The 25,933-nt window shown below is 41.0% G+C and overlaps 3 protein-coding genes, 1 long non-coding RNA gene and 5 other non-coding genes across 9 annotated transcripts; 2 read left to right on the top strand and 7 right to left on the bottom strand.

The window, feature by feature from the left end:
• The first annotated feature begins 1,021 nt into the window (after window positions 1–1,021).
• Window positions 1,022–4,288, top strand: nsrp1 (nuclear speckle splicing regulatory protein 1). Its single transcript, XM_053441090.1, has 7 exons — window positions 1,022–1,051; window positions 2,069–2,159; window positions 2,360–2,416; window positions 2,522–2,650; window positions 2,812–3,019; window positions 3,189–3,291; window positions 3,394–4,288. The coding sequence occupies exons 1-7, from the start codon at window positions 1,032–1,034 to the stop codon at window positions 4,166–4,168; spliced, it is 1,383 nt and encodes a 460-aa protein (XP_053297065.1). The 5' UTR covers window positions 1,022–1,031; the 3' UTR covers window positions 4,169–4,288.
• A 1,971-nt stretch (window positions 4,289–6,259) lies between these two features.
• Window positions 6,260–12,903, bottom strand: LOC128457370 (calpain-1 catalytic subunit). Its single transcript, XM_053442033.1, has 20 exons — window positions 12,682–12,903; window positions 12,453–12,540; window positions 12,245–12,360; window positions 12,031–12,164; window positions 11,721–11,910; window positions 11,574–11,648; window positions 11,372–11,457; window positions 11,221–11,283; window positions 10,460–10,617; window positions 10,195–10,352; window positions 10,038–10,049; window positions 9,755–9,954; window positions 9,595–9,649; window positions 9,427–9,501; window positions 9,284–9,323; window positions 8,981–9,012; window positions 8,241–8,284; window positions 8,078–8,162; window positions 6,428–6,509; window positions 6,260–6,261 (listed from the first exon to the last, which is right to left on the bottom strand). Coding segments are annotated over exons 1-20 (1,917 nt in total).
• A 3,142-nt stretch (window positions 12,904–16,045) lies between these two features.
• Window positions 16,046–18,677, bottom strand: LOC128456619 (uncharacterized). The gene is made up of 8 exons (XR_008341876.1): window positions 18,546–18,677; window positions 18,031–18,108; window positions 17,756–17,841; window positions 17,491–17,565; window positions 16,975–17,020; window positions 16,703–16,779; window positions 16,395–16,470; window positions 16,046–16,150 (listed from the first exon to the last, which is right to left on the bottom strand). It is a non-coding gene; the product is annotated as an uncharacterized LOC128456619 (long non-coding RNA).
• Window positions 16,233–16,306, bottom strand: LOC128457677 (small nucleolar RNA SNORD65). Its single transcript, XR_008341962.1, has one exon. It is a non-coding gene; the product is annotated as a small nucleolar RNA SNORD65 (small nucleolar RNA).
• LOC128457676 (small nucleolar RNA SNORD65) lies at window positions 16,549–16,622 on the bottom strand. Its single transcript, XR_008341961.1, has one exon. It is a non-coding gene; the product is annotated as a small nucleolar RNA SNORD65 (small nucleolar RNA).
• LOC128457675 (small nucleolar RNA SNORD65) lies at window positions 16,857–16,930 on the bottom strand. The gene has a single exon (XR_008341960.1). It is a non-coding gene; the product is annotated as a small nucleolar RNA SNORD65 (small nucleolar RNA).
• On the bottom strand, window positions 17,640–17,713 carry LOC128457678 (small nucleolar RNA SNORD65). The gene has a single exon (XR_008341963.1). It is a non-coding gene; the product is annotated as a small nucleolar RNA SNORD65 (small nucleolar RNA).
• Window positions 17,919–17,990, bottom strand: LOC128457682 (small nucleolar RNA SNORD49). Its single transcript, XR_008341966.1, has one exon. It is a non-coding gene; the product is annotated as a small nucleolar RNA SNORD49 (small nucleolar RNA).
• A 1,155-nt stretch (window positions 18,678–19,832) lies between the features above and the next one.
• Window positions 19,833–25,412, top strand: rab34b (RAB34, member RAS oncogene family b). Its single transcript, XM_053440849.1, has 10 exons — window positions 19,833–20,041; window positions 20,407–20,498; window positions 21,096–21,161; window positions 21,973–22,074; window positions 23,182–23,246; window positions 23,339–23,390; window positions 23,486–23,567; window positions 23,798–23,888; window positions 23,985–24,092; window positions 25,097–25,412. Exons 1-10 carry the CDS (start codon window positions 19,994–19,996, stop codon window positions 25,156–25,158), a joined length of 768 nt encoding a protein of 255 aa, XP_053296824.1. The 5' UTR covers window positions 19,833–19,993; the 3' UTR covers window positions 25,159–25,412.
• Window positions 25,413–25,933: the final 521 nt, after the last annotated feature.

Here is a 25,933-nt window from a genome sequence, read left to right as displayed (position 1 = left end):
ATAAAGCCATAATAGCCTCTGTATTCGTTGTGTAGTAATTACGCTGATGTGTGGTCACAGGAACAGAAATGGTCACTTTCTGTGCATCGTGAAGTTTCATAGCAGAACGAAGACCTGAAGGTTGATGCTTTCAGTTGGTTGAGAGAGGAAGTGGATGCACAGTGTTCACAGGACTATAGAAGATGTGAGTTGTGAGGTGTATATATCTGTGTGACTGTGTGTGTGTGTGTGTGTGTGTGTGTGTGTGTGTGTGTGTGTGTGTGTGTGTGTGTGTGTGTTTGTGTGTGTGTGTGTGTTTGTCTGAAATGTGTTTCGTATTTAAGTGTAAGAAGATATAGATAAAATAGTAGGGGGCCACTTATATCAGACTAAATATTGCTATCAAATAAACACAAAGGCGTACCTGAGATAGCCGTATAGATTTATCAATTATTTTCCTCTTAGGATCCTAATTGGAGAAAATACCCCAAATCGGTGTTTACATAAAACTTTTTCTTGATCTTAACAATAATTGTACTTTCAGTTTAAGACTAAAGATAGCTCCCAGGCATGGAAAATAAATGTAAAGTATAAATATGAGATTAAATGAATTATCATCTGCAAAATATTCTAAATTTATTTATATAACTTAGTTTTTCATGATGTGGAGCTGGAGAAACGTGTATGATATTATATGAGGGATATAATATTCAATGTTTTCATGTTACTGTTTTACTGTTATTATACATTTATGAAAACAAAATGATCACTTATCACTTATAAAGCCCATTGTGGTCACAGACTTCTAACTGTTCAGACCAGTCCGCACATTCGCAGCAGACCGACAAAACCATACTAAGTGGAAAAAATTACAATAAACCTGAAAACCATATAAGCATGGTGGATGTGTGTGGCAGCTGTGTTATTCATATGTATTATTTATGTATTTAAATTGCTGCTTGAATCCACCACAACTGGACTTGTCGCGTTTGACCTGATTTTAAATGATTGTGTCGAATCTGCCGCTGCCGCCTCACAGTGAGCAGAGCAAGATGGCGGCGCCTACTAAGCAGTGAGTTGCTAACATGCTAACTCGATTTGCGATAGTCCGGGACAAGATATCAACAACTGTGTCGCTTGGTTAATGATTTAGAAAGAACTTGTGTTGAAGTCAACAACGTGTTGTAGCGGCACGTGTCGTGTTTAAGCTCGGGGGCTGTTTATTAAACCGCTGTTTCGTCTATTGCTGCTCCTGTAGCTAGCTAACGATTTGCTAGATTCCTCCATAGTTCGTAAAATGCATTAAGAGAAACAATCGTTCATTTATATTTATCAGCAGCAGCATTCCATCTCCTGCACGTTCTCTCTGCCTATGACAGACTGTGTGCAGGAGATGATACATCTTAATGTGGTTAACGTTGCTGCTTCCATATGCAGTGAATTTGGTGAATTTCTCATAATTTATAGGTGTTTTTAATTCACTCTTTCGTGCAGGAAGTGTTGCTCTATGAAAGTGAACCTAATCTAATGTCTGAAGGTCTCATTCACGTCCCTTAAACGTCTTGATATGGAAAATCTTTAACTGGTTAATGGAAATATACAAAGTCAGATATTTCTCTATAACCGCAACGCCATATTTAATACTGATTACCAGGACTTCAGTTTGCTCCCACAACATGTTGGAGACGTGCGCCTTTGAGATTCTGGTTCATGCACCTCCATGCTGCTAATCTCCTTTACTAGCTCATCTTAAATATGGCCCATTGGATTTAGATCTGATGACTGAGGAGGCCACTAATAAACTCATTCTCATGTTCATTGAACCAGTTTGACACTTCTGTGCTGCGACATAGAGCTTTAACATTTTGCAAGTGGCCATTAGAAGATGGTGAATTGTGGTCATGAAGGGCAGTAATACTCCGATAGGCTGCGGCATTCAAATGTCGACTCAGTGGTATGGAGAAGAACAGACACACACCATTACACCACCATTACAAGGCTGGGATGCTGGCACAGAGCAGGTTGGATTCATCCACCAACCATTTTGTACACCAGGGATTAAAGAGTCTTGTTTTCTGTCTCTCCACAGGTACGGGCTGATCTTGTCCCAGAAGAAGGGAGGGTTAAAGGCAGCAGCCCTGCAGAAACCCTCAGTGTTTGGAGATGACTCCGATGACGAGGTGTGTAAACTCCTGGATTCGTTATAAGCAGGACAAAGCAATTACTCATTCGCCAATCGCTGCATGCAATTCAGCTGTTTTTGCTCAGACGTAGAAATCGATTTTCGTAAAAGAAAAGAAAGAACGATATCGAGGTAAGATTCTTGCAGATGTCCATCCAAATATACTGAATTCAGTTTTTGTTGGGTTTTGTTCCTCAGACATCAGTTGGAGAGAGTCTGAAGAGAGAAGCCATTAAAAAGAAGATGATGAAGCAGGTGAGAGAAAGAATAAAAAAAAAAACTTAGAAATCAACAAGGACAGTCCCTCCTTTGGTGATTTTTCATTTTCTGGTCGTTGTCTGACTCCTTCTCTCTCTGAAGACACGTTTGGAGATGCAGAAGGCCCTGGAAGAGGACAGCACCGTGTACGACTACGATGCCGTCTACGATGACATTCAAAAAAAGAGAAGTGAAGCCACTAAAAAAGTTCTTGGAGGTGCTGACAAAAAGGTAATCTCCTATAAATTGAACGTTTGTATTGCTGCATTTGTCAAAATTGAGATTTCAGAAATATGGAACACTTATGAAGTCTGTTTTTGACTTCTGACCTTTATTGCTGAATACAATTAAAAAAAATGTGAGCTGAAACCGTTTTCTTTTCTTTCAACCAGCCAAGGTATATCCAGCAGTTAATGAAAGCAGTCGATGACCGAAAGAAAGATCAAGAACGGAGGGAAGAGAGGAAGATCCAGAAGGAAAGAGTGGCCGAGGGAGAGAAGTTTTCAGATAAAGACGCTTACGTTACCTCCGCCTACAAGCAAAAGCTGCAGGAGCAGAAGGAGGAACAGGAGAGAGAGGACAGACAGTCACAGATAGAAGGTTGGACTGATACTTTAAAATTGCAATATTTTTGACGTCAGTATATTTGACGTATTTTAAAGTTTCTCCTCCCTCAAGGCACATACACTATGACTTGCTCAGAGTGGAAATGGGCGACTTCATGTAAACCTATGTAAATAATCTCTTTGAATGGTGTTTGGTCTCTCAGCTGCTTTGGACGTGAAGAAACAAAATGACCTGACTGGCTTCTACCGACACCTGCTCAATCAGACTGTAGGAGAGGAGGAGATACCAGATCGCTCAGCAAACAAGTCAGTCAGAGCTCCGTATTACTCGCTCTTCTGAAATCGCACTTATGACACATTTTAAAATTTGGAGACTTTAATTGTGTTGCTCTGTTCCTGCTCCCACAGGCCTCAAACCTTGACGGTAAAGACAGAGAAGACTTCACCTCTTCCTTCGCCTACATCCCATGACAATAACGCAAGTTCATGCAGCGACAGCGAGGAGGGGCACGAGCAGAAGTCTGGGTTTACCAAGCTGGGCGCAGGCTCTACACACCCCAAACGCCAGTACAGACAGAGGTCGCCATCGTCAGGAAGTGGAGAAGATAAGGAGAAGGAAAGAGAGAGGGAGCGAGAACGACATAAGAAGAGTCACAGAGATCAAGACAGAGGGAGGGACAGACATGGAGACAGAGACAGGAATCGTGGAAAGGAAAGGGATGACAGACATGGAGGAAGAAGAGACGACAGGGATAGAAGAAAGGACAGAGAACGAGGAAGAGAGGATGACAGAAGTAGAGGCAGGGGGGATGCAGAGAGGGAAGACAGGCACGGGAAAAGGGCAAAGAGCCCAAAAGAAAGAGAGAGGGATAAGAATGGGGACAGAGAGAAGAGGAGGAATCCGGCTGAGGATGAGCGGAAGGACAAAGACCGGGAACAGGAGAAGGAGAGAAGGAAGGAGCAAGAGAAGGAGAAGACGGTGAAGAAGGAAGAAAATGACCCAGAAAAGAAGGAAGAAGATAGAGGAGAAGAGGGAAAGGAGAAAGAGGAAATGGAGGAAAAGGGGAGCAAATTTGCAAAGCGCAGCAACGATCATACTTTGAGTTCAGCCAGAGAGCGGTACTTGGCCCGACAGATGGAACGCTCGGCCTGTAAGAGCTATATCGAGAAGGAGGAGGACTGAGAGCTGTTGAGCACACCACACACACAGACACACACATCCCTGATCGGCACTCAAACTATCTCACTCAAGAGGATACAACTCGTGTTGTCGTTTTTTCTTCAATAAATCCACTTCAAATCATCTTTCTTTGTCAAAACTTTTCAAATTCCAAACCTGTTTCCCAAGATAACTTTTGATATATTGTTGACTCTGCAGGGGAGGTTATGTTGTTGTGATTGTTTGTTGGTATATTTGTTTGTTTGTAAACTAGATTACTCAAAAACATTTAAAAAGATTTCCACAAAGCGTGGGTGAACGATGTGGTGTGGGTCAGGGAAGAACCCGTTAAAATCTTGGGCAGATCCGGTAATTTTTCACCATTTTCTTAGGTAATGATTCAAAGGTATCTATGAGTGTGTGATGCTTGATTCAATTTAAAGGGACTGCTGCACTATACTCAATAACAGCTGGCTACTGTGGTTTTTAACAAACACTCTTCCAACGGGATTAAACATGACATTTGTTTCAGACTATTTCATCGTTTTTTATACAGCAGCAGAACAGTAAATGTGAAACTAACTCCAGATTAACTACAGTCTCTAAAGTCGTGACAGTAATGACACTCAGAGTTTCTCATCTATGTTTTATTAGCCATGGACAAAAACAGAGGTATAGCAGCAAAAAGCATCCGGCCTTCAGAAACAATAAGTTTCTAGAAAAAACTGAATCTTACCCAACGTGTCCTGAGCTAATCGAGAACAGGGCAGTACATTATGGGGGGGGGGGGGGGGGGGGGGGCTTGAAGGTGGAATATTATAGACGTGGTAAATGTGAAAATAACAATGTTGACTTGTAAATATGAGTTCTGACAGAGACACTTGTATCAGCAGCACAATTGTGTTATGTCAACCAGTGCTTGTGTTTATTGTCCTTTGTGCTCTGAGGTGTTGTATCTTCCTCTTGTAATTTAATTCATGGTGAGTGATAATAAAATCATTTCTGTTTCACAGTTACTTCAGCTGCCTCGTGTGAGTTGTACGGTAACAGCTTCTTCCACAGGGATCATTCGATCACAGGAACTTTCTACAGCCTCACAGGTTCTATGGGTTTCCTCTGCTTCTGTGATGGCCTGTGGTCCAGTTGTACGGGGAGACGTTGGACCACTGAAACAAAATAAAAGGTTGTTTGCAGAATTGTTTTTAATGACGGAGTTCTACAGAGAACGGACCGCACACTGCAGTAGTCGAATGTAACGAAGCACATTTACTCAAGTGCTGTTATTTACGTTTTACATTTTCTGCCAATTATGCCATAGACTGTGTATAGATGGAAGACTTGTCTCCACGTCCTCCCACTGTCCAGAAATGAAGCCAAAATATCTTGGAGAAAGAATCTGCTAAGTAGTGATTGGACAGATGAAGCTGCGGCATCGAGGTTCCACCAATAAGTGCGCTCATCCATCAACGTTCCCATTTTTATAGCATCAGAAAACCAATTAAAACTCAATTGGAAGCACTTGAACATGTCATGACAAAAACCATCTCAAATGTTTCCATCCTGTCCAGCGACCTAGTTTACAACCTATACTGTGGCCAACCACCAGGTGGCGATCATGACACTTTGGCTTCGCTGTTGTGAAGCAGTCATCTTTACACTCCACTTCAAATACAGTTTTACATTTATTCAACAGCTTTAGTTATTAAGGTTTAATTTTTCCACACACAGATCATATGATTTCATTGATAATAAATGTTAATATCAACTGATCAAACAGCTACATAATGATCAACCACCACAGTAAGAAGCTACTTATACATGAATGCATCAGTAACAAACACTCTTAGGGCCATAATGCAATACTGTATTATGAGTATGTTTATTGGTGTTACTTTACATACATTTGCTAATGATACTTCCTCAGTAAATTAACACTTTAAGTGCAGGACTTCTTGTTCTTTTTATTTCAGCTTTGTCACTTTTACATCAGGAAATTATATAAAAACGGGACGTGTGTTAACGTGTCACATGGTGAATATTTCAGAAAGGCAGTAAAAGACTCACCTCTTCCCACGTCAGGTGGATCATGCTGTCCTGTGATTTCTTGTCATAAACTTCTGTAAAGTAGCACTGTTCTGTAATGGTCAAATCAACCATAAATGATGAGGATAACAGATTCATTGAAGACACGGTGCTTTCACACCACTGTCATCTTCGCTCTGAACAAATCCTGATTTCTCAGGATGGTGTGGTTCGGAAAGTGATGGAGGCCTCGTCACTCACATGATGTATTTTCCAGACGCATCATGAGAACTATGAAGTTCTTCCAGGAGGTGGATGAGGGTTCTGAGTACCCGAACATCACCTGGGGCCGGTTTTTCAAAAGTTTTAATCTGGATCAAACTGATCCAGATTTGGAAATCTCTTTTTCTGCTATCCAGGATCACCTAATCCGTTTTATTTTTATGCTGGTTTTTCAAAGCAATGTGGGATTGGATTACTCTGATCCGGATTCAAACTTTTCAGGATTACCAAATCTGGATTACCTGTGGTCTAAATGGGCGTATCACAATGTAGCTATGTAAAGAACAACAGGTAGAATAGTGAGGGGTCACTCCAATATGCTTTATTTGAACAGAAAATAGGACTGAATGGAACAGCAAACAAACAATATAAACATCCCCCTCCATTGTCCATTTCTTGGAAACAGGCAGTCCACTCATCTGAGACCTACAACAAATAAATAAATAAATACATACTTTACTCACAAATACATTATGGATGTTTCGAACAGGTTTCAAACAAAGATTTATTGAATTGAACTGGATAAAAAAAGGCTTAAATGTCCAATACTTAACAAAATAAATTACTTCTTAGTTCTTGTTATGAGTAGTTCTTCTTATGAGTTCTCCTTCTTCTTCATCATCATCATCTGCTTCGTCTGCTGTGGAGAGACCAGTTTGTCCAAGCTTGGCCTTTAGGAGGCGGATCTCAAGTCTGGCCTTGGTTTGCTGCAGTCGGGCAAGAATAAGCTGTTCCTCTGCTAGATGGATCTGTACTTCTGCCCTTTCAGTCTCTTTTTGCAGAAGTACCTTATAGGCGTCATCTTTCTTTGGGTGCTTTGAGCCTCTCTCTGGGGGTCCTGTGGGAACTAGGCCTTCTGGCTCCACCTGTGATTGACCTTCCCCCTCGATTACAGGGCTGAGATTAAGAATACATTTTTCTGAAGAAGGCTCGATCTCTGCTGTCATCACAGGCTCACCATCCTCTGCAACATCTTGGATCCCATGCAGAGCTTCCGATTTTCACCTCCAATAATATCACGGACTATGTCTGTGTATTCACCCCTCTTATATGGGTTGTTGCCTGTTTGGCTGTTCTTGGCTTCAGCGTGGTCTTTTGTTGCCCTGGCCTTAAGATTCTTCCATCGAAATCTTACTTGCTCTGTTGTCCTCTTCTGGCCAAACCCCATGGCATTCACATGTTGTGTGATTTCAGCCCAAATTTTCTTCTTCATTTTACTAGTCACTTCACCACCCTTGGCAGAACTAAAAGATCCTACCAATGACCTAGAATGGCACCTAACACATTCAAGTGAAATTGATGAATAAATATAAATACTGTAAAATGCATGATATAAAAGTTGTATTATTTAAATAACCAATTTTAGTTACCTAGTTTTATTACTGATATCCACCATGAATCCACCCTCCTGCTGGGATCAGTTTAATCCAGATTTTTGGGATCAAAATGATTCCAATCCTACCAAAAACTTTTGAAAAACCCAAACTCAAGATTTGATCCAGATCAACAACAAGATTAGATTACGTGATCCAATCCAATTTCTGAATCCTTTTTTTCTTTTGAAATACCCATTTTCAAGATTTGATCCAATCCGATAGCCGTAATCCGATCAGACTTCTTTTGAAAAACTGGCCCCTGGAGCTCGATGTCAGCCAGGGATCCAGTCTGATTCAAATTAGAGCGATGGAAGAGTCGCTGCAAAAAAGGAATCAACCTATATTTAGAAACTAACATCAACTGCACAAAGCCATGTCACCATTATAAAATTATAATAATAATATATAATAATTACCTTGTAGTCAGTTCAGTGAAGGTCATGGTCATCCTTTGGTCGATCTTAGTGGACGTTACAGCGAAAATGTCTCATCGTCCTTTATCCAAAGCAACTCACAATAAGTGCATTCAACTGGCAGCCACTGGTAACCAGTGAAAGGAGTGGAGGAGCGGTGTAGTGTGAGTGAATTTAGGTTAAAGACCAGTAGAGCTGCTGCATTCTGGATGAGCTGCAGAGGTTGGATGGCACTAGCAGGCAGACCAGCCAGGAGGGAGCTGCAGTAGTCTAGGTGTGAGATGACCTGAGCCTGGACCAGAACCTGCGCCGCCTTCTGAGTGAGGAGGGGGCGTGTTCTCCTGGAGCATGTATCTACATGAGCAGGTTGTTGCAGTAAGGGAGAGTTGAGTGCTGAGTGCCAGACCCAGGTTCCTAATAGTCTGGGTAGGAGCTCAGCTAACAGGGAGTTTTCAAAGTTAATAGTCAGGTCCTGAGTGGAGAGTCTTTCCCTGGAAGGAAAAGTAGTTCAGTCTTGTCAAGGCTAAGTTTCAGGTGGTGTGCAGACATCCAGAGAGATGTCAGTCACACAGGCAGAGATTCGAGCTGTTCCCTGTGTTTCAGATTGGGGAAAAGAGAGGATTAGTTTGGTCTCGTCAGCATAGCTGTCGTAAGAAAAGCCATGTGATCATCATGTCGTGATAATCTAGTTTGATTTCTATCATAGGACGTCCAGCAAAAAAAAAAGATGTGTTTCAGGATACATCCACCATAGCAATCATGCTCGTGTGAAGTTCTCAAACCAAAGCCGTGAGGGATCCCTGTGAATGGATCAGTAGACCATTAGCCTTCTGGTAATTGTTTCTTTTAACAATGTCAAAATGTATACAAATACATTGTGAAGTACTTAATGGATTAGAAAGATATTTTCTAATATATGTGGAGTAAAAGTGACAAGTATCCAGTAGTATGCAGAAGTACAGTAAAAAAATTCAACTTTTATTTACTTTTTAAATGTTTTGACGGCATGTATGATATAAATCATCTCACCATGAGGGTAGTGAGGCCATGTAGCCTCTGGAGCTGCGTGGCCAACAGCTCTCCGTTCTGACATCACACACACACACACACACACAAAGATCAACAACTGTGAACGACTGATGGTAGGAAAGGAAGAAAATTGAAGATTGGGGAGGAAAAGACATGATACCTGATCGACATACTGGTTGAACAAGTCATGGGTGGGCCCCATGTCAGCGTCCTCGTCAATGCATCTGCCCGAGTTCTTAAACGACATTGACCTGAGTTAGTGTCAACATTTATGAGATCATGGGCCAGACATCAAACTGGCTAAAAACAATTGGTCCCACTGACGTACAGCTTTAATATCTTTGGGATCAGTTGAGTTGTCGTGTTCGTGGTCGTCGTTGGGACTGGAAGCAGAGAAGATTGTGTTGAAACAAGCTTTTAATGGTCGTCATTCATTAAGTTTCTATTGCAACTTACGGGAAATGTTACATATCACGGTGTGTCTTTACCAGGTCTTAGACTTAGCCTTGATGTAGACGGTGAGAACAAAGTCTGCGGTCATGTAGGGTATTTTGGTGGAGGGGATGATGGCGTACTCTCCAGGCTCCAGGCTGAGGAGCTCAATCAGTTCCCTTTCATAGGTGTAAGAGCTCTGCTTCTCCGGGGGGTTTGCGTCAAAGAAGAGGTTCTCCAGACGTCCTTCTGGGGTCTATTGTTGCATATTCAGGTGACTCATGTGGATTGTTGTGTTTGCAAAAGAAGAGCATTATATTTGTTTTTCAGTGCACTTACCCCAAGTGGAATCTGTCGGATGTGAAATGAGAAGAAGTGTCATTATTCATATCATTCATAAATGTTTTTTTTAGCCTGGTGTCATTTTTTTTCTCCATATTTGCTAAACTGCATTTTGTTGGATTTTATATTAATGGATAAAATTCTAAATGCCGACCTTGAAGATGGCCAGTCCAGCTGGGTAGAAGCGTTCCTGTAGGCGGTTCATCATCTCAGGTTTCTGCATCAGAGAAATCAAGATGTTTTTGTCCCCCGGCTCCTTCTCGTCTGTAACAGACACCTGGATGCGATACTGGGGATTTGTCTCGAAGGTAGCTGCAGGTCATAAGACGTTTTATCTTTTAGAGACACACAAGAAGAGACAACAAACATCTTGACCTTGTGATCATGGTTCAAGACTTAAAAGAATGAATTGAGCTCACAGTCAGCGATGCTGCCGCCTGCGGACTCCCCGGCCAGCCAGCTGCCATCGTAAGTCAGGCACTTCCACTGGCAGTTGAAGTCCCCGTCGATGAAGTTGGGGGTCTCACAGCACATGGACACCTGGAGGAAATTGTGACAGAAGTTCTCCAACTCCATCCTGCAGGACCACGCAGAGGAACGACGAGAGGAGCACAAGAGGTGAGAAATTTAGAGTTTCAACTCAGATAAATACATCCTACTACTGTTTTGATTTTAGATTGATCGGATGATCAGATTTCATCCACAAAGAATAAAGTACTGTTAATCATTATCAGGCCTCACTATTAATAGGTCCCCTTTTCAAAAAGTACACAAACTAGTACTAGTTCTACATGGTGAATGGATGGATGGACAGATAGAGGGATGGGAAATTGCAAACAGTAAAATTATCAAATTCAGGGCTTCTCGTCCAACATCAGTGTGTGACCTCACACACAGCTCCTCTGGAGGAATGGGCAACAATTCCCACAGACAAACTCCCAAATCTTGTAGAAAGTCTTCACAGAAGAGTGGAAGCTGTCATTGCTAAAAAAGGACCAACTCCATATTAATGCCTATGGATTTAGAATGTGATGTCATAAAAGCTCCTGTAGGTATAAGGTGTGGGTGTCCCATGTACCATTGTCCGTATAATGTAAAATTAAAATTCATTTCTGAGACTACGAAGACACACTCATTGTATTTTGGTGAGAAACACAAACTTGAATTTGGTTAAATTTACCAGAACTCTCCATCTTGGTGCTTTGCCTGATCTTCTGTATTCAATAGGTTTCCCATATCTGACCTGAGAACAAGGGGAAAATAAATGGATGAAGATGAATTCTTGGCAAAATAAATAACAAATAGATAAAATAAATTAATGATTGATGTACCTTTCACCCAACTTTCCCTTCCACTCCTGTGCGCCCCAAGGGTTCACGATGCGCACCAGCTTCACCTTGGAGCCCAAACAGTCGACCTTCAGATGAAATCATAGATATGATGATAAATGTGCCAAATTAACACTCACAAAATCTGTAACCCTTCTTAGTTGTGATAAATTAACACATGTTGTTTTGCAGCTCCACAGTTCACCTCAGTGACACCTGTGACTGAATAAGAGTGTCCAATCACCAGTCCGTTGTCTCCTACACTGTTCACCTGCTTATCCTGAAATAAACAAAACCATTAAATACAATGAGGGATTTTAATTTAAATGTCTTCTATGATTTCTGTTCTTACCCCTGTTGGAGTCGTGCAGCAAATCATGGACTTGCACCTAATGGCTCTGGTGAGCGTAAGCCAGAGCTCTTCATCGTGGCCTTTGTCGTGGGCCTCCCCGAGTTTGTAGGTGGTGTAGACCCCCCCGCTGAAATCCTTGAAGGCTTCTGACGGCAAGCCGAAGTTCATGTCATCGTATGAACCACACACTCTGAGGCAGAAGGAAATACATACGTTTGTAATCTGAAGTCGAAGTCTTGATTCTGGTGTTTTTGTCTCATCTGTGACCTTAAAACGGTTTAACTTCCAAGTGAGTGAGTTGGTTACGTACTTGGCGTAGGCTTTCTCCAGCAGGGGGACCCAGAAAATATTTCCTCCTTTGCAGTGCACAGAGAGTAAAAAGTTGTTTGTTGTGGGCAGAAGGTCGTCAACGACCACGTCCACCCACTGGCCGAACCTCCAGAACTGTCACAGAGAGGACATGTCTGAGGTGAAATCATGTTAAAGCACTGTTTCAATACAATCACAACACTTTAGCTCCTTACCCTGAAGTGAAATATTCCTGCATGGCCCTCGAAGGACTGGTCCACTGGCACCACTTGTGCGATCATGCGTTGATTGAAGGTCAGTGAGCAAAGTGCAGACAGAAACCAGCAGTTACCTGGTGAATAAAGTAAAGAAAATGCTTTTCCACAGTTCACATTGTCACCTACACAAGCTACTACTTGTGACCAAGAAAATCTCTTTGCTCACTGACGTAGCCTTGACCAAAGTCAAAGCGAGAGGCTCCCTGCGGAAAGAAAGTCGGCTCGCTGCTGTTGTTTTGTCTTTGCAGGAGCTCCTGGACAAGACAGCAAGATACAGACAGGCATATGAACTCAAGGAACAAATAGGAAATGGATTGAAGTACAAATAAACATGGTTATGATCAATTAACATCAGTTTTACATATGGGAGAAAAGACATTTGAAAGTTTTTTTACAGCTGGTCGAAGCCACTCCACTCCAGGATTGGGCAGGCCCCCCAGAGAGCGGGTGTTAGGTGGGAAGGCGTCGTCCACAAACAGCGTCCCACTGCGGAGGTGCTGGTCCTTCAGCTGTGCGTAGTCCTGGTGGTTGAACGCTGCAGGGTTGGAGGGGCTGCCCTCCCGGCCGTCTTGATAACGCAGGTTGATGATAGAGGTGCACGCTCCACATTCAGGCATGCTGACGAGAGGCTTCAGGAAAACTCTGCCCGACAAAACAAACCCTCTTTCTTCTTCATCTATCTGGAGTTGAGTTTGAAAGTGTATCTCAGAGGCTGAGTGGACACGACCACCCGTTGGACGCCTGCAACCGGCTGCTGCTTCCTCATAAGAGAGGTAAGTAGGGAGTGTGTAGTGTTGTCCTTGCAGCAAACTGTATCTCTCACTGCATCTTACACAAGCCTGGAATGAGACCTGCCCCCAAAACTGCTGGACGTGTCTGTAATTTGTTTGCATGCATGGACACGGTGACAGACGGCCAACAACAGACGCCAGTTGAAAAGGTGACATTCTCACAAGTCAACATGACTTTCCCGTTCTTTGTGCTTCTTAAAATTGTTAGACTCAAACACCCCCCCCCCTCCCCCTCCTGCGTACTCTAAGTGCAAAGACATGAATGAACCTGTTTTTCATGTCTCATGATCGATCAAATGAATCGAATCCATCTGTGAATTTTAAAACTCAGGTTTAACTGTATATGAGTTTGCAATCCCAAATTTCATAATCTGAAGTATCTGATGGGAAATAATTTAACCAACAAAACAAAATAAATCCTGGATTATTATTATCATTATATTTTAGTTGTTTTAAATTCAAAATAACTGCCACAAAAATACAGCAAATCACTTATAAAATTTTTTACAGGATAATTCAATTGCTTCTTTGTTTTGAATGTTAAATTAAACTGAATTTTATGTAAATATAAAAAAAATTATGCAAATCTCATTGCTGAATATTTGTATTTGTAACTTCAATTGAAAAAAAACATTAGGTTTGATTAAAATGGTCATTTGTTTTTAAGTGGCAACTTTTGCTGCCGTTTTTTTTGTTGCTACATTGTATGAATGTGTTTCTTTTCTTCTCTTTCACTTCATTTTGATAAAAGATAAACAAGAGAATCATGTTTGGAAGTTGAATTGAATTGTGAGTTTTGGCCTCAGGTCAGTCCACAGATGCTCTTTTGTTGTAATTTAAACATCAGTCAAGGAACCGACCTTACTCAAACATTCCACTGGTGCAGGCTCTGCTGGAAAAGCAGATATTACCAGTTCAGGACTTCGTTAAAGGTGAGACACGCCCCCCGCACAATTTGAGAGGCGCCAGAGGCACTAAACACACTAGACAAAGACTCAGGAATATGTTTGTGATATAGGACTGAATGAGGGAAAAATACATAAAAATCGGATCCATACTATGTGGCTGACTCTGTTATGACGTGTCACTTGCCGTGGAGAGCAATTGGATTCGCAGGTAGAGTTGTGTGTGAAATGTTTTGTGGCCGACTTGTAGAGCGTGCATTGTTCAAACAAAAGCCTTGTATTGACAGTGCTCAAATAGGAAAGATGGTGTTTCAACAGGAGAAGTGTCCCAATGCTGACATTTTTTTTCTTAATTCCTTTAATTCTTCATTTATGTGAGTTACACTTCTTTCCTATCAAGGGTACACACGGTGTGCAGGAGGGATCATCTGTTGGATTAAAGTGCTTCCATTACATCTCCATCTCAAAGCCTTTCTGATTAAGAAGAAACAAAGAACAATAACCTTTAGATGTGAGATATGAGATCAAATTAGGAAGAAAAACTTAAATTCATGCTAAAGGTGTTTTTATGTGTGAGCTAAGGATGATGTAAACTAATAACAAATGTATAGCATGTTCGTTTTGTATTCTTCCCATAGTATTGGATGACACTTTATTTAGTAGAAAGAGAGTGCATCACACTAAACCATACCCTGATGAAACTACATTTCAATCCACTAGATCCAGACTTTATTTGGACACAAGTAAATAATTTATAAATTAAACCATTAAAAGAGAAGATCCACGACTCATCAGAAAAAATGTGTTTGTGGGGATTTATATGTAATATTTCTAATGGAGGACTCGTAAAAAAAAAACTGCTAAACTAAGTCAAATCATTTTTAATTGTACAAGAGATACAAGATACATATTGGTCCACACACATGCACAGACACACGACATGCAAATGGGGGGAAATTTGTCCTCTGCTTTTGACCCATCTGGGGAACACAGGACAAACAGAGCAGTGGGCAGCCATGTACGGCGCAGGTGTTGGGGGAGTGAGGTGCCTTGCTCGGGGGCACTTAGACAGGGGGGGGGGGGGAAGAGTCCTCTTGGACTTTTGAACAGATCCAGGTGTTGTCCCTCCAGGTATGTTGGTGAATCCGTGTCAACACATGATAGTTTAGAAATGAAGGTGCAAAGGATTCATCATTTGTCACTTCACAGACTACCAACATGATTCAATAAGTCTTTAATTAAACGCTGTGTGGTTCACCCTTTTTGTATATATGCTGCTGCGTGACACCATTCTGTTTAAGATCTCAGCACACAGTCAGCCTTGGTTCAAGACAGTGTGCTTCTGATAAAAGCCACAAACAATTGTTACAAGTCAACATGTTTACTGTCAGTACAGATGTTTCACCACAGAGGCATTTAAACGACCACCCTCCAGCCTAAATGACACAGAAGCATGCCGGGTATTACAGGCTCCTGTAGGGGAGGCGCCTGTTAGAACACAATTTGCAAATAGTTTTGCCCATAAGTGAAAGACATGGACAGGTATCAGGGTCAAGCTGTCAATACAACTTGACTCATTTATTAAGACTGTCAACACAAGAGGCTTAAGTCATGATTACTAGTGATGGAGAGATGAACCTTTCCATCCAGTATGTTCACTCATGGGCCGGAGCATCATTGGGCTTTATTTGCTCTACTGCGCCACCATGTGGACAATAAATGCCGAACGGGGTGTGGCCAGCTCGCGATGCTTTGAACGTCACCACATACACAGAAGCCTCAATAGGCGCATCCCACAAATCTTCCTGGATGCTCGACACCATCACTAATGATACACAAGTGGGCGGTACAGAGTTTTAACACTTAGTCATTCTCAGCCTGAAGAGAACTTTGGTTTAGAGGCAATTGTTGATGGTCAGTTTAAGGACCGAGATGCTCTTGGTCAAACTGGCATGACTGTGAGCTGCAGTATGTGGAGACAAGTAAATATAATTTATATGAACTCAATATTAAGACTGATTTAAGCGTGTGTAATGACAGTGGATAAAGAAGACACATTTCAGGACATTTTGATACAAGTTCTTTTAATAAAGCACTTTTTAAAGAGTGAAATACATTTGAACAAACACAATGACGTTCATCTTCAGACAATTTCAGGATTCTGTGATCTGCAGAAGACAAAAAGATTCAAATTAGAGAAACTTATAAAATTATCTCTGGGTTAACGCTTCAATGGCGGTCACATCTAGTGTTCAGAAAACCGATGATCACCACTGACAATCTGACGGTAATTCCAGCTATTTCAGTTTAGGGGTTCATCACAACAATAGTTAACCTTTCATGTAATAAAGCTTTAAATGGGATATACCCGTTTAATTTGCACACTCCAAAAAAAATCTCTAATGAACTTACAAGATCTGAAGATGGAGCAGGTTCACACCTTTGGATTAATCCCTTTCCTGGGAATCTGTCAGTACACCAACTAAACCTGAAGAAGAAAAAACAAAATGGTTAAGAACTAGAACTTCAAGTCCAGCTGAGACACTTTGTCGTTGTTGCATTTTGTGTTCAGAAAACCGATGATCACCACTAACAATCTGACGGTAATTCCAGCTATTTCAGTTTAGGGGTTCATCACAACACTAGTCAGCCTATCAATTAACAAAGCTTTAAATAGCATGTACAGTTTAATTTGCACAAAATAATCTAAATATACTTACAAGATCTCAAGGTGATGGAGCAGATTGACCTTTAGCTGAATTCCTTTCCAGGGAATCCATCAGGGCACCAACTGAACCTGAAGAAGAAAAACCATAATGTTAAGAACAAGACCACCAAGTCCAGTTAAGACACATTGCAGTTATTGCATCTAGTGTTCAGAAAACCGATGATCACCACTGACAATCTGACGGTAATTCCAGCTATTTCAGTTTAGGAGTTCATCACAACACTAGTCAGCCTATCATGTAATAAAGCTTTTAATAGGATGTACCTGTCACATTCACTGCACGGCAGACGTCAGGCCGAGGAATCGACAACTGTAATAAAAAAATGAAATTAGAACAAACCCTTTCAAAACACAATCTTTTTAAACAAACGGCTTTTAAGACTCAGAAAAGTGGATACAAAAAAAATCATTAGTTCTCATACGACAGAACTTCCTTTTCCAGGATTTCATCACCGAGAGCAAATGAGCCTTTTAAGCAACTCACTATTGTACAACACGAGTCAAGCCACTGGTTCTTATGGTATTAACTTATTTGCCAGTAACTGGTTAATCAACTGCAGCAAGTTGAGCAGAGGATTTTAAACACTAGGTTAAGTAGAGTTAGATTTTGAGAGTTTCCTGTCAGCTGTGAAATGAGTCAATCAGCCTTTGTGTGATGAGTCTGTTTTGAGAAACTTATTGTGGAATCTAGATGTGTAAATTTTTCACTGTACAACCGTGAGCTTATAAGGCTTCTCTGCATAAATTTTAAATGGGCATTAAAAACCTAAATCAACTTACAAGATCTCAAGGTGATGGAGCAGTGGACCTTTGCATGATCCCTTTCCAGAGAATCTTTCAGGACACCAATCAAACCTGAAGAAGAAAAACTACAATGTTAAGAACTAGAACATAAAGTCTAATTGATACAAGGTGCTGTTGCATTTAGAGTTCAGAAAACCGATGATCACCACTGACAGTCTGACGGTAATTCCAGCTATTTCAGTTTAGGGGTTCATCACAACAGATGCTTGCAGCTTTTATTTAATATAAAATAAAAACTTACCCACTGCAGCAAACAGCAGGAGCGTCGTCCTGCTTCACATCTCATGGAAGCTCCGGCTTCCAGGATCTCGAAGGGCACATTCTGATCTGTGTTAAGAGATTTAATTAGGTGACATCCAATGTTTGAAGAGAAAATTCTTAACAGTTCTGTTATTTCAGGCTCAGAACAGTGATTGAGTAACATCGTCAGTTGTCGCATCGGACGGCACTTCCTATTCACAGTTTTCATCACAGACACAGCTGCACTGACACAGGGTGTTACTGCCAGACGCTCACCTCCTACTGGAGACATCATGGGGACTTCATCACGAGGGTTGGTCAACTCTCACAGGGAGCTGCCACCGTGACTTCAACCTGAGGACAAACAAATTCATGTTTAGAGATCAAATGGACGAGAAACCAGGATTTTTGGGCTTTCTACAATTGAAGTCGCATTTCTCATTAAATGTAGTCTTGTAGTTTATTTCACTTTAATTGTACAGGCTGTTTAACTAATACAAAACTTAGTATAGCATTGTATTTCTTTAATATTAACCAATCTCCTTATACTAACCCTATATTGCAAATATCTCCATTGACACACACTTTACAGTGATAAATTCTCATTTGAACTATTATTATTCTGCTTTCTTGTTTGCTACTGGATTCCTGATCTTCCCTTTGGATCAATCTAGTACCCAATGCCAGATATAACCCAAATCAAGCAGTGTAATATGAAAACAGACTTAATACAGAACGTGACGCTTCATTTTGTGGTAAAACCTCATAAGACAAAGAGATAGAGAACTTACATCTTGTCTCTGGTCTCCATCGTGTCGTCCTCTCCACGTGGCGGCCTGAGGCCTGGCGGGAAATAAACTGAGCTGTTTCTTCTCAGAATATAAACTGCACTTAGACTCACGTGTTCTTTGTGAGAACACTAAGATTTACTGGACTTAAAAGGAGTTCAAATTAACCCGCAGAGCTACGACGCATGTAAGTATAAGATGGAGGAAGGAAAGAGAGAGAAACATGTTGAGGCGCCTTTTTATACCGTCTGAGCGTCGCGGAATATATACGTCACAAACCCACTGTAATGTTGCCGTGACGCCACCTGCTGCACCGGAGTGTGAACAGCATGGCTTTATGTCCTATTTCTTTATACTCCTATATTTATGTGATATTTCTTACATGTTTATTATAAACATATTTTTTATTATTTTGGGGTTATTATTATTTTTTATTTAAACTTTTATCTTCTAAATTTTTATTTAGATTTTTATTCAATTTCTTGACACACAACACTCACAATACTGAGTCAATTCAAATAAACTAGAACAATTCAAACTCAGATTATATTGTCTTACTTTTATTTAAAATTGACAGTATACATCAATATGAGAACAATGGTTTATATAAATATACCAGAGTTCATCTACAGTCTCATATTATTTTATAAAAATATGTAGTTTTGCATGGGATCAAAACTCGACAAGAGGGTGTGTGGAAACAGTCTGTTGCCGCAGGGTGGCGCTGTTGGCCTGGTTTCTCACTGCTTCCCCTCATTAATTACATGGTGAGTGTCATTAACTGTCTGTGTCCGGAGGGACGAGCTCTGGATTTGTTTCGTTGGATTTCACATCTGCAGACACACAACATATTCTTTCCTCTTCAGCGTTTTACCACCCGGTACTTTCAGGTAAAGTAACTGAACTTACTCAAATACTTATTTATTGTTATCACCAGTTCTCTTCAGGTTCTCTACTCGGTGAGTCGGTTGTTTGAGTCGGTTCCTTAGGACACTGACAGTTCATTGTGTCACTGGTTGTGTGTTTGGTCTCGTTGTCATGCTGCAGAATACATTTGGGATTGATCAGACGTCCCCATGATGACACACTGTGATGGAGAATAATCTATATTATCTATCAAAGAATATATTCTAACATGTGGAAATCCACTGAATAATCTTCATTTCCCTTGAATCTCTTTCATGTTTAAAAAAAAAGTTTCACATTGACTGTAAAAAACAGTTTTTTACTAAAATCAGTTATTTGAATGTTTTAATTTATGTTTCAGGAAAACTTCATTGTGGCAGTGGTGAGAAAAAAGAAGATAAGTGTGTGTTTTCTTTGACGTGAATGAAGAGTGTGTTTACTGTGAGGGAAAGTGGCAGCTTGAAGACCTGTGTGTGTGTGTGCGTGTGTGCGTGCATATGCGTGTTTGTGTGCATGTGTGTGTGTGTTGATCGAACTACAGCAGCATGTTGCCACCTGTGAAGAAGGACCGAATTATTTCTCACCTCCCAAAGGTCAGTAATACACACACACACACACACACACACACACACAAATTGATAGTTTATCGCTCGCATTGCTGATATTCTCGACATCTGATGATGAGGTGATTTACAGTGTTAGACGCTGCTCTGCTCTTTGCGCTCCTCCTTTGAAAACCTTCATGTTTTAACTCTAAACTCATTTGTTGCATCAGTGATTTGTCCTAAATGCAAAGGAAAGTGAGGCCTGTTTTATTGGCGAACGTAAAGCTGTTCATTTAAAGACTTGAATGGGCCTTTTAGGATTTTTTATTTATATGCCAGGTAAATGATATTCCTCACTTTGTGTTCTTCCAATTCTTCTTCTCTCTGGGACTGACTCCACACTTTCTTTGCAGTGTTTCAGTCCCAATGCGGCGCTGCACACCAAAGATGGCTTCCACCCTCAGGTCCAGGCTGCTTGTCAGGTGCAGAAGTCCCGCACGGTGAGGTAAGAACTCTGCTCGTCCTGCTGCTAAAAACATCCACGTTTTGTTTGGTCCCAGCTTCTCTTCTGTTGAATCCATCAATACCTGCTCATTCTATAAGGACTATTTGCACGGACACAGATTTAAACATGTTTGGTAACATGAACCCAAGCAACAGAGAGGATCTGTCCTTTCATTTTGGAGATTCAATTTATCAGATTGATTCTTTTCATCTATTCATTCTTTTTGCTGTGAATATCTTCAGCCATATTCATTAAAGGCATCACATATTTTAAAATTATTTATTTTTATTATAGCTTGACAAGATTTTCGTGGACGTTCAGAAAGCAAACTTTGCTTTTCCTTTATTTTATTCCTATATGTATAATATCTAAGTAAAGTCGGTTTCTTTCACAATTCACCTCTCGACTGTGAACAGTTGATTGAGGCCACTTGAGCATTGAATTAGTGGTTAACTGGTTAGTGTCGACTCCTGAGAGCTGTTTGCAGTGACGCCCGTGTGTTACTGATCATGTTGTTGTGTATTTCATGCTGTTGGGTGGTTGTTGTTGTTGTTGTTGTTTGGAGTCATGAAGGAGAGTCATGGTTTGTCTTCCCAGCTTCAATATCGCCAAGGTCATCGTGGTGGGAGATGTCTCAGTTGGAAAAACATGTCTGATCAGGAGGTAAGAAGCCGTCATCGTAAAACAGATCATTCAGATACATTTCACTCTGATTTGAACCGTGACTCAATCATGTGTCAAATTTAAAGTCTTTAAAAACAGTTGATTGTAAATGTCATCGTCACAATAGATTTGTTTCACAAGAGGAAACACCGACAGAGTCAAACAACATCTGCAGAAAACTGAGACACATTTTCTTCTGAAAAATCTAAATCATCATTAAGGATTTGGCACAGATCAGAAACACTTGAGCATTATTGATCCTGGCGGGAAATTGTGAGTCTGAGTGAATCAAATCCAACATGATCCATGAATCTGATGGATTTGTATGAGACCCAATCGGATTTTAGGCTGTGTAGAATTTCTGATACCAATATATATATAATTAAATGAAATGTCAATTATTCCTAAAATGTTGTTATCAAATCCCTATTCCAAAGAAATGTAATTGAGACTCAATATTTTACAGTTTTACCCTTGTTCCCTCCACTGTTCCCTTGTTCCCTCTCCTGTTCCCTTGTTCCCTCCACTGTTCTTTGGTTCCTTCCACTGTTTTCCTGTTCCTTCCACTGCTCCCTTGTTCCCTCCACTGTTCCCTCCTTCCTTCCAATTTCCCCTTGTTTCCTCCACTGTTCCCTTTTCCCTTCTCCATTCCAATATTCCCTTGTTCTTCCCCTTTCCCTTGTTTCCTCAACTGTTCCGTTGTTCCTTCAACTGTTATCCTATTCCCTCCTCTGTTGTCTTGTTCCTTCCACTGTTACCGTGATCATTCCACTGTTCCCTTGTTCCCTCCTCTGTTCCCTTGCTCCTGTAGTTTCTGTAAGGCAGATTTCGATAAGAACTACAAAGCGACCATCGGCGTGGATTTTGAGATGGAGCGTTTCGAGGTGCTCGGTGTTCCCTTCAGTTTACAGCTGTAAGTACGTCTCTGACAAACACTTCACATTCACACTAACTCACTTCCTGTGTTGACTCATCACAGAGGTCATCGAGGTCAGATCAACGCTAAGTGTCCAACATTCGATCACGTAACACGATGGAGTTAAAGTTTAACGTCTGAAGAATCTTTAAATGAAATCACATGCTGAGATAATTAGGACACTGTGCATCATCCTCTGGGTAATCTGATGAGTCAGTGGAACTTTAATGACATGTTTTCCCTTCACTAAATCACATTAATGCAACACGTGTCGTGGAGAGGCCGAGCGCACGGGACACAGGAAACTGGAAACACAGAGAGTCGGTCCACTCTCAACTGTTTGTCTTCTTATGGTTGTTGTTCCTCCTCTTCTTCCTCCCCCTGTTGTCCTTCGGTCCGTCCCTGCGTCACTGTGGTGATGAAATAGATCAGCAGCCTTGAAGCCTGTACAGACGTTCATAGTTCCCAGAGGATGAGTCAGGGATCACATGACTTTCATTCAGCCTTTTTTTTAACGCTGGAATTAATTTAACATTCCAAGACAACAAGAGAAAACAGATAAGAAACAGCAAAATCTGCCGAAGAGCAAAAATAAGAGAAAAAGTAAAAGCATTGTGTAAAATACAATACATACAAATAAATTTAAAACAAATAAATTCAAATCTTTAGGACCTTAAAATAATCACAGATTCATTTAGGAATAAAAATGACGAAGCCTACACAGTTGCCAGAGGATGAAAGGCCTTACTTTTCCTTTAGAACCCCTATCTATACATCTATACATCTATCCATCTATCCATCTATCTATCTATCTATCTATCTATCTATCTATCTATCTATCTATCTATCTATCTATCTATCTATCTATCTACCATCCATCCATCCATCCATCCATCCATCCATCCATCCATCTATCTATCTATCTATCTATCTATCTATCTATCTATCTATCTATCTATCTATCTATCTATCTATCTATCTATCTATCTATCTATCTATCTATCTATCTATCTATCTATCTATCTATCTATCTATCTATCTATCTATCCATCTATCCATCTATCCATCTATCCATCTATCCATCTATCTATCTATCTGTTTCAGGTGGGACACTGCGGGTCAGGAACGCTTCAAGTGCATCGCGTCCACCTACTACAGAGGAGCTCAAGGTGAATCCCGCTGCTGTGTTACTGCATCTCTCAGTAAATAACGTTGTTGTTGATCTAGTGTTGATGTTGTTTGTCTCTGTGCGTTTCCTCAGCCATTATCGTGGTGTTTGACCTCAGCAGAGTGAGCTCATTAGAACATGCCAGGTAAGAAATAACCCATTACTGTCTAATGATGATGCCATTAAAATGCCATTACAACATTTATAGCTGTGTGTGTGTGTCCGTGTGTGTGTGTGTAGGCAGTGGCTTGAAGACGCCATGAAGGACAACGACCCCTCCAGTGTTTTACTTTTCCTCGTCGGTACTAAGAAGGACCTCAGTGTGAGTGAAACGCAACACATCTTTAAAATAGAGACGGAGGTGGAACGAAAATAATAGAAAATGTGAGGATTTGCTGTTTTGAGTGAAAACATCGCTAGGATTATTTTATATTCAATTTCAATAGTTCCCTTTCACCTGAATCTGACCCATTGAATCTTTTACATTTACTTTATGATGGTTTGACTCAAACGACCTGAAGTTGGTTCTTGACTCTGCGTCTCACTCCTCAGACTCCAGATCAGTTGTTCCAGGTCGAGCAGGAAGCTATCAGACTCTCGGAGGAAATCAAGGCCGAGTACTGGGCCGTGTCTTCAAAGTCAGGTGGGAATCGAACACACGCATCCACCCCAGCCTGGCTTTTAGCGTCTTTTTAATGTGTCCCCCTCTCAAACCCTCTCCTCCGTCTTGTCGTTGCAGGAGATGGCATCAGGGACTTCTTCTTCCGCGTGGCCTCTCTGACCTTCGAGGCCAACGTTTTGTGCGAGCTCGAGAAAATGGGGTCGAGGAACGAGGGTGACATCATCAGTGAGTCAGTTAACTTCAGAAAACAGCTTCTTACTTTCAAATGTGTCTTATAATCATTTATCAGAGCGATGCCAAGGGCCATGTTTGAATTCCCCAGATGTTTCTATTTGGATCTGCACCAGATTCAAACCGAGGTTCGTGTTTTCTATGAGAAATCGGTGAAAATGTTGAGAAACACTTTATCTCGCGAAACTAAATTGGAAAGAAGTTTCTGGATCCACACTCAAATTTAATGGGTTATTCCTGAGGTCATGTTCTGCCCCCAAAAAAACCAAACCTCCTCCCAAATCCAGAATTTCAAACACTCTGAGGTTTTTCTCAACCTCCTGGGAAAGGTGGAATCCTTTCAGTTGTAGCTGAAGCCTTCAAATCCGTTTCTCACGACCTGTGTGAACCCAAACTTTACTTATTCGCGCCAAGTCTGTGTTATTCCGTTTATTTCTTACTTTCATGAAATCACATGAGAAACATAAAATAGTTTCTAAATTCAAGTCTTTTAAGCCAAACTGGATTAACATAAAACAAATTCAAACAGCTGAATATATTTTCATTAAGATAAAATATTAAGTAAACATGACTCAAGTCTAAACAGAGATGAAAAGTGCATTTGCAGGGGACTATTTCTCTCTGTTGTGCTTTAGTGCTTTTTATTTTTTAAACATTAAGTGTATTTGTTTTCGTCCAGGGTTATTGTCCTGTGTTTGTCTTCTCTGTCTTTGTGGAGAAATGCCTCATCACCATCTGGTAATTTACACATTAACGTTAAATAATCTACTTTGACCACGCTCTTATGACTATGAGGGAATAATTGGCCTATTCAAGGTTTGAATATATTTTAAACAATGTTGTGTTTTGGTTTATTTAACTGTTGGTTTCTAATATTTTCACGTGATTTGTTGACGACGAGATAAACATCGGATATTTCCAGCTTTTTTCACGTCGACCCGTCCAGCTCCAGCTTCTCCCTGCTCGTCTGAACCATGTTTTGTTTGTGTTGCACTCAGGACTCACAGACAGCACGGAGGACAATCACACACCAGCCAAGAGGAAACCCAACTGCTGCTGATGAGCCAACAACTGGACCAGTGACGTCATGGATAGACCCCACACAAACAGCCCAGTCCCCTCAACTCAATGAGGTCCTATCGGAGCCGGTGACCTGAGAGGGAGTTAGCCACCATACAAGTTGTAGGTTTGACATATTGAGTTGTTGCGTAGTCAACAACAGTCAGCTGAATTACCAGAACAGAGTCCACTGTGTCCTCTCAGGAATGTTTGTACTGCCGGCCAGAACTACAACAAATAAAGCTTTTGTCATCAGCTGGGTTACGTAAACGTTTATCACAAGAGGAAGACGCTTCTCCTCCGGGTCTTTTTCGGTTGGCGCTTCCAGAGACATGTGTCTGTCTCTGTGGTTCCCCTCCGTTACGGATGAAATGTCAGTGAGGCAGGATCTAATGCATGTGTCTCAGTCATGTGACGGTGCTAATGGGATGCGGATGCCGGCTCCCATGACCACAGCCGGGCCCACAGCACGCCTCGCTCTGTCTCCTGTGACATAAGAGTTCTCATGATCTGGAAAACGTTGAGATCTGAATGTTCTCCCTTTTATCTCCTTATTAAACATTAATAAACTTTCATATTATAGATAATTGATTTTAACAAACTGCTTCCGGTCGCTGTGTTGTGCTAAAGAAAGTGTAAAGAAGAGAGTAAAGAAAGTGTGGAGGTTGGGAAGATTCTTCACATTCTGTTCCCGGCTAATCATATTTCTACCATGAAGACAGTGAAGAATGCAAACACACAAGAATGTCCTGTACAGCACATGACCAGACGCATGT

This window comes from Pleuronectes platessa, chromosome 15 (assembly GCF_947347685.1).
Source record: "Pleuronectes platessa chromosome 15, fPlePla1.1, whole genome shotgun sequence".
Taxonomy (NCBI): domain Eukaryota; kingdom Metazoa; phylum Chordata; class Actinopteri; order Pleuronectiformes; family Pleuronectidae; genus Pleuronectes; species Pleuronectes platessa.
This window is presented reverse-complemented; position numbering and strand designations above follow the sequence as displayed.